General features: G+C 41.1%; 2 protein-coding genes across 8 annotated transcripts in view; one reads left to right on the top strand and one right to left on the bottom strand.

Annotated features, from left to right (window-relative positions):
* Window positions 1-656: 656 nt before the first annotated feature.
* On the bottom strand, window positions 657-2,308 carry LOC113744087 (uncharacterized). 2 transcript variants are annotated; one of them, XM_027272418.1, is made up of 4 exons: window positions 2,188-2,308; window positions 1,954-2,101; window positions 1,683-1,755; window positions 657-1,010 (listed from the first exon to the last, which is right to left on the bottom strand). In XM_027272418.1, exons 1-4 carry the CDS (start codon window positions 2,205-2,207, stop codon window positions 691-693), a joined length of 561 nt encoding a protein of 186 aa, XP_027128219.1. In that variant the 5' UTR covers window positions 2,208-2,308; the 3' UTR covers window positions 657-690. The 2 variants fall into 2 exon arrangements, with proteins under 2 accessions (XP_027128219.1, XP_027128218.1); XM_027272417.1 differs by having other exon boundaries at window positions 665-1,010; window positions 1,683-1,824.
* A 5,331-nt stretch (window positions 2,309-7,639) lies between these two features.
* ptpn12 (protein tyrosine phosphatase non-receptor type 12) overlaps window positions 7,640-12,891 on the top strand; it is a 50,409-nt gene continuing 45,157 nt past the window's right edge. For 5 of the 6 annotated variants that reach the window (XM_019264068.2, XM_019264066.2, XM_019264067.2 and 2 more), the window contains exon 1: window positions 7,682-8,331. In XM_019264068.2, coding sequence (XP_019119613.1) covers window positions 8,230-8,331 — 102 coding nt within the window. In that variant the 5' untranslated portion in view covers window positions 7,682-8,229. Of the gene's footprint in view, window positions 8,332-12,891 lie in introns of all 6 variants that reach the window. The other variant, XM_027291935.1, reaches the window with a different exon arrangement.

The following is a 12,891-nucleotide window of genomic DNA, read 5'->3' as shown; positions in this document are numbered from 1 at the left end:
GCCTCACAAGGAAAACGACCAAAGAATTACCCCAGACAGATGTTTCATCCTGAGAGCAAAGAGGAGGAGGAAACTGACGTTCCACTGTCAGGACTCCACCTGTGTATGGAGGGTGAATAATGCCAAGAAAAGTCTTGTCCTACATTAAGTGAATGCATGTAGATCACCATAGTTTCTCACTTACCTCATGTGATCCAGACTGGATTTTTAGTTGTGCTCAGGACACACATATGGGACTGTACTCAAAGTAACAGGGTAGGGAGAGGAGCTGGACCTTATATTTGACTTTAAAAACAATACAAATCTTCTCCACGCTCCTAACTGTCTAGTTGTTTTTCTTGTTTGGTTCTTTGTTCTTTATTATAAGAAACCAGCACTAAGCGTCAGTGTAGAAAACTGGAAACGAGCAACAGCTGCCTCTGTCAGAGTCTAACATTTTCTATACCTCAACTTCCCCACCCTGTGCCCTCTGTGGCTCTGTAACAACATTACACTCCTGCCTCTTTTGCTCCTGACAGACGTGAGTCATAATTACTTTGACCACTTCAGGGCTTTGCCACATGAACATAAACGTAAGTTGTTTTTGGTCATTTCCTGAATCAATTCAGAGTATTGTGAAGTGACTGTTATACAGTATATATAAAAGTAAATCCAAAGAGATTTTGCAGCAACAACATTTATGTGAGAAAGTTATAAAATATGATGGGAGAAGTTTGATGTTAATGTCTCCTTCTTCTTCTTCTTCTTCTTCTTCTTTGCTTTGTCCGTTCTAGGCCACTCAGCACTGTGTCCGTTTACATCTGGGAGCATCTCATGCTTCTTCTTATGCTTCTTCTTGAGCTTCTCTTTCCTCTCAAAAATTGGTGGCAGTTTACACGGCAGCCTGTGGAGATCTCCACTCTTTGGCCTGCAGCTGCTGCTGGAGCTGGACTGGGTCTTAATATCAATTGGGGGTAGACGTAGAGGCATCACTCTGTCTTGATTCAGCGGGCTATACTTGTTGCTGGATGCTGCACAGGAATGAAAGAGACATAAGTGAGTAACCTGCTTTAGGTTATATTTGAGCTGTGTAAAGTCAACAGTGTGTTGCTTTTTTTTAATTTCAGTCATCTGCTTGTAACTTTTCAGTTTTCTCCTGTGATGTCAATCTGTTTAAAGACCCCGAGACAAGGACTTTGGACTTCTACAAGCCAGGAGAGTGATTGCACTTAATTGGAAGAGTGCAGATGCACCTTTTATGAAACAATGGATAAAGGAACTATCAGAGTGCCTTGGACTGGAAAGACTAATATATATTACTAAAGGAAAACAGAAAGAGTTTGTGCATCTCTGGGAACCATATATGAGCATTGTAGAATATGGAATGTAAATTTATTTATTTATTTGCTTTTCTTTTGTGTGTATATTTAAATGGTTTTTAAGGGGGGGCCTTATTACATTTTATTTCATTTTGTTTTGTTTTTTCTCTCTTGCTTTGATTTGGCAAACCTATACATTAATATTGTGCAAATTTGTGTGTGTGTGTGTGTGTGTGTGTGCTTGAGTGATTGTTGTTGGTTCTGTTTGTGAAGTGTTGCAGTAGTGTAATTGTTCTGTAATACTAATAAAAACCAATAAATATATTTTGGGGGAAAAAAAAGACCCAGAGACATGGTACATGCAGATTTGTCTGCTCTTCTAACCTGCAGGTATCATGGGCAGTCTGTCAAAGCCATGTCTGGAGGCTGAGAAGCATGTGCTCAACTTCTTGACCTCCTGCGGGTGAACAGCTTTAACTGGTAAAGGTGGAAAGTGGGTTGAAACCTTTGCACCACTACCTGTATACTATATATTCAACACAGAGGGGGAAAAGGAAAAACAAAGAGAACGTTAGGAAGATGGACAACTTGCAAAATGCCTCCCACAAATCTAGTAATAACTAGTAATAATAGACACTTTTTTAGACAGACTAACCTTTATGTCGTCTGTTTGCTGTGTCGTCATCCTGCCGTTGCCAATTTTTGGCAGAGTCAGTCCGTGTGCACCAGGCTTGGATGTGTGTGATGTCAGGAGGTCATGGACATCTCCTCTCTTTACATGTTTTTCTCTGATTTCTGGCAGCCTGGTGAGAAATTTAAGAAATATTAATAATGTCATAATGAAGGATTGGGTGAAGACTTGGCACATATTAGTCGCTTCATTTCTTACCATTGCTTGTTGTCGCTCATGGTTTCAGTCTGACAGCACAGTGAGACCTGAAATAGCTGAGGCAGAGGCCTCTCACAAAGTACAGCACACCTACAACTACAGTAGCTGTAGATGTGGACAAACACATGACACAGCAGTGGTGTCATTCCATTCTATTCTATGACATCGCAGTTCTTTCGTTCTGAACAGAATATATCAGAATGAAATGTCTGTTTTATTGATTTATTGCTCTTTTGTTTTTAATTCAACGTTATTTTTCTGTTACAGCGTGTCACAATGTTTCTTTTATTCGTAGTTGAATAGATTTTTAAAAATTTTAAAGTCAGCAGGTAACAGCACAGTACATCAGAAATTGTTGCCAGGCAGCATTATAACATCCATAATCTATAAATATCTTGTGTGATTGGTTGATAGCATGTTGACGTAGAGTATTTGTGAAGTTGGATCTCTTGGGAACTAACTGACCCTCTCAGCTTTAAGTGATGTTTGTGCACTGGAGTGTACAGATGTTGTCCACTAGATAGCGCCAGTGGATAACAAGTTACTCCACAGTTTCTTGCCTCACCTTTACAACAGTATCTCAAAGCCATGATCATTTTAATACTGGAAAAAGACACTCACACCAATGATTGATTCTTTCCCCCTCTGAATGTCTCATGCATATGTAGACTACAGGTTTGTCTTAAGTTGTCTACTGTCTCTTTGGACTATATGTCATTTAACAAGCAGCGAAGCTCAGTGCCAGTGTCCCTGACATAAACACACTCCATGTAAACACACATATAGTACACTTAAATAGACACAGAGACAAACACACACACACACACACACAGCTCTCAAAAGCTAGGACAGTAATTACATGTCTAAATCTGACAGAGCGTCCAACCGCCAATGTCTGGCTGTCTGCCAGTGTGTGTGTGTGTTTGTGTGTGTGTTTATGCACTTGCGCCCATGTGTGTTTGTGTGACACTGGTAAAGACAGAGACAGGCTGGCTGGAAGCTGTTGAGGGAAGGGTTATACTAAGGGTGTTGCTGCACACAGACAAGACGGCCGAGCAGTGCCACATCACCCACCTCACTCCACCACTCTCTCGGTCCACTTTGTGCACACACACACTCTCACCCTCATACGCTGTCTTATTACACACATCACATAAAGTGCGGTATTGCTCCATGTGACTCCAGTTTTTGTTTGTATCTTTCAGTAACATTATAAAACTGCATTATAAAGTCGCAATCAAGAGTGGAAAGTACATTTGCACGAGTATTTGTGCTTTAATTTGAGTGCTTCAAATTTCTGCTACTGTATTACTCCTTCACTACATTACACATGTGCTTTTAACTTCACTATAATTATTATTTTTACACACAAGGATCCCAATACTTCTTCCACCGCTTCTTGACGATGACGTCTACATTTTCTGGGTCTCCGGCCTGAAACACATCCCAGTTTCCTCTCCTCTCCTTTCTTTCTGAGTGTTTTTCCATCAGCAAGTTCCAGATACAGACAGGTGACAAATTACAGGAAAAGCCAACAAAGAAAAAGTGTTTTAATACGGCACAACAGAGACTTCTGGAGCTCTGCTGGATAGGTAAACACAGTTTCTCCAAAAGAAATGAAGGTGTTTTGATGATGGACACATCTCTCCAATCAAATGCTATGGCCTTTGCATTAATTTTCACACTCGTCAAACCATTTAGTGACCCTTTAGAGGCCCGTGGGTGAGGATTGTCACGTGTCAGAGCATGATAGGATGTTATTGTCACATGTATGGAGGTATCTGCATAGGTTATGGTCCTTTATTCTTTTATGGCTGTAACTAAATAGCCGATTTTTAATGCCTCTAACAGTGGGGAGGCATGGTGGGGTTGTGCAACATACCACTGAGTCACTCCTCTACCCCGAGGGCAGACATTTTCACCGTACTTCATTACTTGCAACAGGCAGGCTCACGTCTATCTGTGTGTGTTTGTGTGTCAGGAACAGATATACTCATCCTGCTATGTTCTCAAACATGCAGCTTCATGCTCTACCCTCCGCTGCAGGAGCACACGTGTGAAAGACAGAACACGAGGGAGAGGAGGGAGACAGTTCGTCTAGCAGTGAGGAAGAAAGTCAACGAACAAACGTCATATAGAGAAAGACATAGTGTGCATGCATGTGTGTGTGTGTGTGTGTGTGTGTGTGTGTGTGTGTCTGTGTGGGGAGCCTCCCTCCCTTGGGGTTGTGTATGGGCTTGTTACAGCAACATTCCTCCACTCAGCTGCTTCTGAGCAGCACATTCCTGAAAGAGAGAGAGATATAAAGAGCAAAGAGAGTGAGCAAAAGGTGAAGAAAAGGAGGAAGGGGAGATTAAACGAGGGAGGGGAAGAAAAAGGGGAGTTAAAAGGGAGAAAGTAGGCAAAGAGAAAAGAAATGCAGACCGTGGGAGAGGAGGACAGGAAAAGAGGACGCGTGGTTAAGGAGGAAAAGGGAATATTAATATGATATGTAATTGATCCCTGCTGTGCTCAGTGGACCCCCCTGTCTTCACCGCAGAGGGGTCCAAGGTCAGGTTCAGATACAGTACAGAGAAACCAGAACCAGCGCTGAGAAAAGGAAGTGACACCAAGAAGGAGGAGGGGACGAACTGAAGAGGCCACAAGGCCTTTTCTTAAAATATTATTCCCCATACAACCATAACACAAACACACACACACACACACGCACACATAGACACAGAGTAAAATGTACTCTTTAGTGTGTGTTCATCTCTTCGGTCTGCTTGACCCGTTTCCACTGAACTGTGGACGAAAGAAACAAATCTCACCACAAGTACAGACGCACATGATGATTCTGCCACAAGATTACACTCAGACACAGCAAACGAACATACGTATAACAGATATACACACACAAATAACATTATTAAGATTTAGGATTCAAGAGATTTATTGTCACATGTGAGTAAAACACATGGTTCAGGCGGCAATGAAATTCTTATTTTGCAACACAACAACAACCATAAGAAAAGTACACAACACAATAACAGAGAAAGATATAAGATAGATAAGATATAATTTTAAATATAAAAAATAAATATTGCTTAAAGTGCAGAACAGTGAACATTAACTTTATATCTTTTGAGTTCTGGTCAGTTGGTCAGACAAAACAAAACATTTGAATATGTCCAACAGGGATTTAGACATTTGTACTATCACTCAGTTGAGAACATAACCTGCAGATCATAAAAATCATAAAAAACCCACTCATAGAAAGAGAAGAAGAAGAAGAAGAAGAAGAAGAGGAGGAGAGGACTTTATTATCAGACATCAACTGTGTCCCTCGTGTCTATTAAATGAAGAAAAGGACAGAAACACAGAGAGGGGAGTATGAAAGCAGAGAAAACATTCAATATTTACTGAGGATAACAAGCAAATAAGTTTAAAGACAAGGGCAACAGAAAGCAGTTTGTGTGTGAAGGCTTGTTGGCACGGCGACAGCGTCCCTTCTCCCTCTCCATCACACTGAATAGAGGGGTTTGTTTGTTGGTAGAACGAAAGGAAAACAAAGTCACTCGATTACCCTGCTCTGCCTGTTTGTGTGTGTTTATTGGAAGACAGTTAATCACGCATAAGTGTCTATAGAGTCCTCCGACAACTCTCTACTGAATACAAATGTATCATCTTCCTCTTCTCTCCATCTCCCTTGCTCTCTCTTTCTCAGCAGGTTGTCAGTTACATTAAATTTTAAGTGAACTGAATCAAAGTTACGTAACACCACATACAGTATAGTCTGCTGCCATAGCTACGAAGACATTAGTGGTTGCTTATCTTAATCCAGATTATGTATCTTCCCCCATCCTCGCCCATCTACGTATGAATCCATCCATCCATCCATCCATCCATCCATCCATCCATCCATCCATCCATCCATCCATCCATCCATCCATCCATCCATCCATCCACCCACACTGTGGAGTCGTTTGCCTCTTGGGCTCCATCATCATCAAGAAAGCTGTTCTTCCTGCGGCCTCTCATCTCATCTGGTACACTACTGCCACTGCCAAGGACAAGGGCAGACTGAAGGGTATCATTTTGTCCACTGAGAAGATGATCAACTGCAATCTTCCATCTTTACAGGACCTGTAGTCCTTGAGGACCCTGAGGAATGTGTCCAAAACTTGACGCCACAAGTTTTCTCTCAACCATATGACACATAATACACATCTTTTTTTGCTACCTTTCAATAACAATGATGCACATTTGAAATATTCAGTGAACTTCTGCACATCCCCCGGTGAATGCTTTACACTAAACTGTACAGCTCCTTTCATTTATGTAATATACTGTACATATATTTATATAATCTAGATTAAAATCCAGTAACTGCTATAAATTTGCATGACAGGATTATCAGAGCTGTTGGATAGTGGAGCAGGTCAGTAGCTTTCATATGTGACTCCCACTACCACTGAACACAGTGCCACCTGGACCTCTTACACAACAGTAATACTGTGACATTAATGCATCAATATTTTAAAAGAAAGAGAGTATAGTTACTTGTGTTTTTCACCTCTTATGCAAGCAACTATTTTAGACACATAACTGAAAGGTCAAACATAAGAGTAAGAAGGTAGTGCCAAATATAAAAGGGGTGGTGAAGGGTACTGATTTTGTGTATGTTTGTTCCTTTGTCTTTTTGTGTGTAAATATACATGTGAAAGTATAATAAAAGTATCTTTAAAAAACTGCGAAAATATATCATTATTATAGGTTTTTGCACAGGTAAGGTTCCTGATATTTTGTGTCTGAATTATGTATAAATATTAACAAAAAAGTGATGGTGGTCTGGTCAACCTGCAGGTAATTATATAAAATCTATAAACATATATACATACATACACAAACAACACATAGCAACTCTAGTATAAGTGTAAATACTCCAAGTATTTTATCATGAGTACTTGTCTGTTTTGAAGGTTGATTGTTCTTCGTGTTTATTGTGTAGGTTATAGATATTTCTGTCTGTTTATTGTGTTTTTTTTTTTTTTTTGCCTTTTCTACTTTTTTCTAATTCTGTAGTCTATGCTACACTTTCCTCTGCTGCTGTAACAAGTACATTTCCCCGTGGTAGGATGAATCAGAATCAGAATCAGATTTAGAATCAGAAAAACTTTAATAATCCCAGGGGGAAAATATTTTTTAATTATCAATTACAGTCCATTGAGTATATCTAAACTAATCTAATCTATGTTATCACATATTTTAATGTTAAATTTATTATATTTTAGTTTTTTTTTTTTTTTTTTTACAGTAATTTGCTCATTCATGATATCAACAATGATACCTAACAGCGTCATAACGACTGACACACATTCAACCCAATCAGAGCTCGCTTTTAAAGGTAGAGCTACACCCATCTTAGCCAATGAGATTCTAATCCCTGGAGCACGCTGTCCAATCACAGGCGGGTATATCGTGGAAGGGGAGGGCCGTTCTTTCCGTTGGCTTTGCCCAGTCCGGATGTTCCCCCAGTAGCGAATAACGAGCAGCAGTGTGTGAATGTGGCAACCGAGGTAGACAGGGAGGGGTAGACAGACTGACCAAACCAGCTCTCTCTCTCTTTTATTTTATTTTTAAGTCTTTTTTTGTCTTTATTTCTCTTTTCTCACAGCACCGAGTGTTTACAGTCTTACGTTAAGCCGCCGTTGGGAAGTTGTTTGTGGAGCGGAAAACCCGGGCCGCCGCTGCTTTTCTCCGGGACTAACCGATATCGTGAAAACAGCCCCAGAAGAAAGAGGCAGAAACAAACATGGGGCGATAATAAAGAGACAAGAAGGTGTTGTGACCCGACGATGACTCTCTGGGAGGATCCGTGAAGCTTATTTATTTTTATTTATTCCCCCTCCTCTTCCCTTTCCCCGGTGTCCCCTTTTTTTTGTTGTTGTTTTATTTTTGTTTTTACATTTTCTGCCCTCCTCCTTGATACTTTGGGAGGTTTTTTTTTTGTTTTTTTTGTTTTTTAAAAACACACAAAAGGTTACAAGAGGACGGAAAAGGATGGAGCAAGCCGGCATCCTGAGAAAGTTTATCCAGGGGGTGAAGGCCATGAGCGAGGGGGACGAGGAGAGGGGAGAGGACAACTTCGGCAGCGACTTTATGGTGGGTGAAAACACACAGGAGCCTCCTTTTTCTTTTTTTTTTACCTTACATCTGTCTCCACCTACGTCCTCTCTCTCTCTCTCTCTCCGCCTTTTACATTTTCCACCTTTTTCCTCCCTCCCCGTCTCCCGGTTCCCCCTTGTATCCCCCAGGAGGTGAGGCAGGGGCGGCCACACTGCCCTCTTCCTTTTCCTCCCATTTCCAGGCTTTACATGGCGGCCTAGCATTGTCTCTCTCTCTCTTTCTCTTTCTCTCTTTCTTTCTGTCTCCAAACCTCAAACCGGCTCCTGTGTCTCTGAAAATAAAAGAGACAACACCAAAAAAAAAAACAAAAAATACAATATATATTCACGTCACTTCGTAGCCTCGGGCTCATTTTTTTTTTGCATTGCATTGTTGGGGTAGCTTAGCTTGGCTGTTTGAACCATGCCTTGATTGTTAGGATACAGTGCTGTGATTTCATTGTCCTCTCTGATACTCTATACCAAATATGAGCTTAATTGCATGTATTATCTTCTACATAGTTTGTCAGTCTATTGCTAGAAATCTCTCTCTCTCTCAAACAAGATGTTTTTAAACCCACACCTTTCTCTTAAACAAGCTTAATCCACCTTTATTGACATAGATAAGATGATATCCATCATAAAGGTTTGGTTTAATGAACGTACACACAGATCACAAGGTGATACAGTGGTTTGTTTTGCTTTATTTCACGTTGAAAGATATATTTACAGCGACATTAATATGTTTTCTTTGCCTTTATGACGACTGCTGACCCGCAGTCTTAAGTTTACCCGCCCTGCATCACTGTACGTTACTGTGTTGCAACCCCACACTCAAAATAGGACTCGTCCCAGGCTTGTGAAATAGCTGAAATAGCCACCAACAAGAATGACACTAATATAATACCGCTTGCATCACTATGTGGGTCATTTTAGTTGGACTGACTGCGATTAAAGGAAATGTAGGGCTAACCGGAGGAGGTGTTGCAGGTTTTTATTTGTGGGTTTAAATTAATGTAATGTTTCTAAATGATCCAGGTTATGGTTTAAATAGATGTAGCTGCAGATGGTGGCTTTTCTTTATGATTCATGTTATGTTTCAGGGTAGGAAAAAGACGCCAATCAGCCAGTCAGAGCTGTTAACTTGTCTCCTTTTGCCTACAGTTACAAACACACACACACACACAGACACACACACCATTCTCCTTACTTCCCTACTTCATGCAAGCTGCTTGCCGGAGCTTGCAACATTCTTTCTTGGCCCATTTCATAACATTTTGTCCTGGCTTTAAAGCTGGAGCTTTATCAACTACCAGGCACACTTTGTATCTGGGCTACACAATTTGACAGACCTCTCTGGGTGAAATGTGGTACATGACACACTGTGGAGAAAAAGAAATACTCTTGTGTATGCTGTCCAGTTGTGTGTTGATGGCTTGTTTCCGTCCTGGCCTTCGAGTGTGTGCTTAAGAAAAACAGGGAAGTCTGTGGATGTTGCGCGAAAACCCCAGACTATGAGAGAGATGAAAATGAACTGGGCTCGTCTACGTCTATACAGGTTATTAATTTCATAATACACAACAACAGAATGGAATAATTGTCTAGTATTATCTCAATTTTTTGGCATTTTTATGGGCCACTGTCTCGTCTTTATCCTGAATTCTCAATGTGGACTCGACTCGGTAAATGTAGGTTCTTCTTTTAGCACCACCACACTTCTCATTCATAACTTTACACACATCCACGCCTTGTTAAAATGCTCACTACAACCACAGTCCTCCTCCTCTGCTGCTGCTGCTGCTGCTGCTGCTGCTGCTGCTGTACATACGGGTGGAACCGTAGGCGAGGTGGCCTTAAAGCTTGTTGTTGAGGTAGGAAATCGTGCTCCTTTATCGGACCATGTGGCTTTTCAGACTTAAGGGACACTACTTACTGCTCGTCTTCTTAAATCTTTCAAACAACAGTAATTCATTTCTGCAGTGAACCATATTTCCTATGAGCCTTTGGGCTATCACGCGTCCCTCCAGACAGTAACTTGACTAACAGCTCATATAAGTGTCACATACGGGTTGTGTGAGCACTTTTATTACCTTTTTTAATCTGTGTTGTTCACAGTGATCGTGCAGACTCGCTGAATAGCATTCAAGCCGGTACCACCAGGGAGCGAAACGCAAGAGTTTCACCTAAATTATTCAGCAGGACACACCAGCTTGTAGACAAGAAAACTCGTCCGGTTCGAGCACAGGTGGGCTCCGTGCCAGCGTACCGAGCACGATTAGAACTCATCAACCGCAGCCAACGTGTAAGTAAGTGCTTTAGCTGGTTGCTGCTGGTCTGTCGTACCAATTTCGATCCTCGCACAAAGCTTTCAATTGCTGGAGTCGAACTCACAATACCACAAGCGCACGGGGTGTGCTCCTTTGCGTACTGAGTCACCAGAACACACTGACATAACACCCACTTTAACTGCCTATTGTTGTTTATATATAGAATGTGTTTTATAGGGATAATTACAGTGCTCTGGAAGGGCAACGAGTCGGCGATTATATGCTTTGTTCAGTCCTCTTTTTCAGCTTTTTTTTTTTTGATGAAACAGGAACACTTGAAATTTCCCCCAAATGTGAGAAGTGCGTTCTTCTGGTGTTCAGTCGCGAGCTCGTCATGTCTGAACCCAAAAATAAACGTTTTGTGACCCATTTTTGGGCTGTCAGAATTAGTATACTCGGGGAGTTGTTCATTTTAGTAATTTTGTTTAGTGGCTTTGGTACGGAGGCACGTCAACAACTGATCTAATTACACGGTACGTATTTGTGCATATGGTGCGAGTACATCGGGGCCTCCTGTGGTGTGCAAGAAGATGGAGCAAAACGAAGAGTCTGGGGTTAAATTGGACACATTTTTGTCATAATCCTGAAGCTATAGTGATCGACTAGCTCGGTTACATGCTGATATACTCTCACAAACATACATGAAGCCAGTATCTGCCTATAATTTCTTCCTTGACCCTTGAGAGTATGTTTTAAAGTTGAACCAAAGTAAAGCAGTGAGGACTATTCGAAAGATTTAAGCTTTAGCAGTGACATCATGCAGTGTGTCATCAGTAAAAGGCACACGGTGTGGTCGTTTTAACCAATATGGTCGGGTGATCATGGTTTAAGTCGGTGGGATGCAAACAAGATCGAAGGCAGAATATGTACTATTGAGTCTCTGTCATGACGCAGGTTCTGCAAAATTGGGGCATCTGTGCAGTCGCCGGTTCCACAAAAACTAAACAATGGCAATCTTACTTGTTTCACAAGGGTGGTTATCAACTGACTCTGTCAACCCACGACTTTCCAAAGCAGCTATTAGTGCGCTTATGTAAGAGTGCCAGGGTTTTTTTTTAACAAATAGCCAGTTACAGAGACAACGTTGTAGACACATCCAGAGGAGATTTAAAAGATGATTTGGAGGACATTTGCTAAATAACGGTGTCAGATGATTTAGAAACGGAGAGGTAAAAACATATCAAGAAAAATAAGAAATAGAAACGGAGAGGTAAAAACATATCAAGAAAAATAAGAAATATACTGAATTTTTTAAAACATTTGTCTACGTTTATGTATTTTAACATCTAAAATATATACTGTTTGCAAGCTAAAATGAGATTACCAGAGATAAACTTCAATTAAATGAAATACATCACAACCAGGTCGGTAGAGCATCCGCTCCATATATGAAGGCTCAGTCCTTGGCGTGGCGGCCCAAGGTTCGAATCCTACCTGTGGCTCTTTCCCGCATGTCATTCCCCATCTCTCTCTCCCTACATTTCCTGTCACTCTTCAAGCTGCCTCTGTCAAATGAAGCCCAATAAATATCTTTAAAAAAACCACCAGCTACATTAGTAGTTAGCTTTCCAACTCATTTAGGAGCACACAGTAAGAGTCCTGCATCATGACCAAGAACTTTAAAAGGGTTTGACATTTAAATTTAAATTGTTCCTGAGAAGAACTGAAATCGGATGAAAGGGAAGCTTCCCTGACCCCATTTCAGTTCATCAAATTAGAGGTGAAGAAGCACAAGGTCGGTTCACTTTGCTGCCCACGGGCGAATCACGTGACCTCGACATTTCCATTCTAATAAATTTAACGAGGTGTGAAATTTTATTGTCATAAATGAGGTTATATTGCTGACACACAAATCTGGCTTTGTGAAAAGAGGCCTCACTGTCATATGGGTGGAGCGCCCGACTGGCTGCTGTTTCTTGAGATGGTGTTTTGCGCTTCAGTTTTGATGTGTCACTTCCTGTGGGCAGAGAGCGTCTGTGTTCGACACAGACTTTCATTTGAGCGAAGAGAGAGAAGACTCCACAGTTTGTCTGGTTTAGTTAGAGGCACTCCTCTTTTGTGCAGAATCATCTTCTCGATTTGGTTCGGACTTCTTGTTTTTAACGTAAGTAAACGTAAGTGTTTAGGTGACAGTCGCTCGCAGTACGTTGAGCGATGTGGTATAGAGTTTAGCTCAAGGTCAGGTTGATTGAACACACAGCTGTTGAAAGACATACAAGCTTCAGGGATTG

The sequence above is a fragment of the Larimichthys crocea genome, chromosome XX (genome assembly GCF_000972845.2).
Source record: "Larimichthys crocea isolate SSNF chromosome XX, L_crocea_2.0, whole genome shotgun sequence".
NCBI classification, from domain to species: Eukaryota; Metazoa; Chordata; class Actinopteri; family Sciaenidae; genus Larimichthys; species Larimichthys crocea.
The sequence above is the reverse complement of the archived record's forward strand: the minus strand, read 5'-3'. Positions and strand labels throughout refer to the sequence as shown.

What these genes read in the sequence shown, in the direction of transcription:
- LOC113744087 (XM_027272417.1), bottom strand. Translation starts at nt 2,207, where the DNA reads ATGAGCGACAACAAGCAATG. An exon ending in ATGAGCGACAACAAGCAATG is followed by an intron (nt 2,102 to 2,187) that starts GTAAGAAATGAA and finishes ATTTCTCACCAG; the next exon opens with GCTGCCAGAAATCAGAGAAA. An exon ending in AGCAAACAGACGACATAAAG is followed by an intron (nt 1,825 to 1,953) that starts GTTAGTCTGTCT and finishes TTGAATATATAG; the next exon opens with TATACAGGTAGTGGTGCAAA.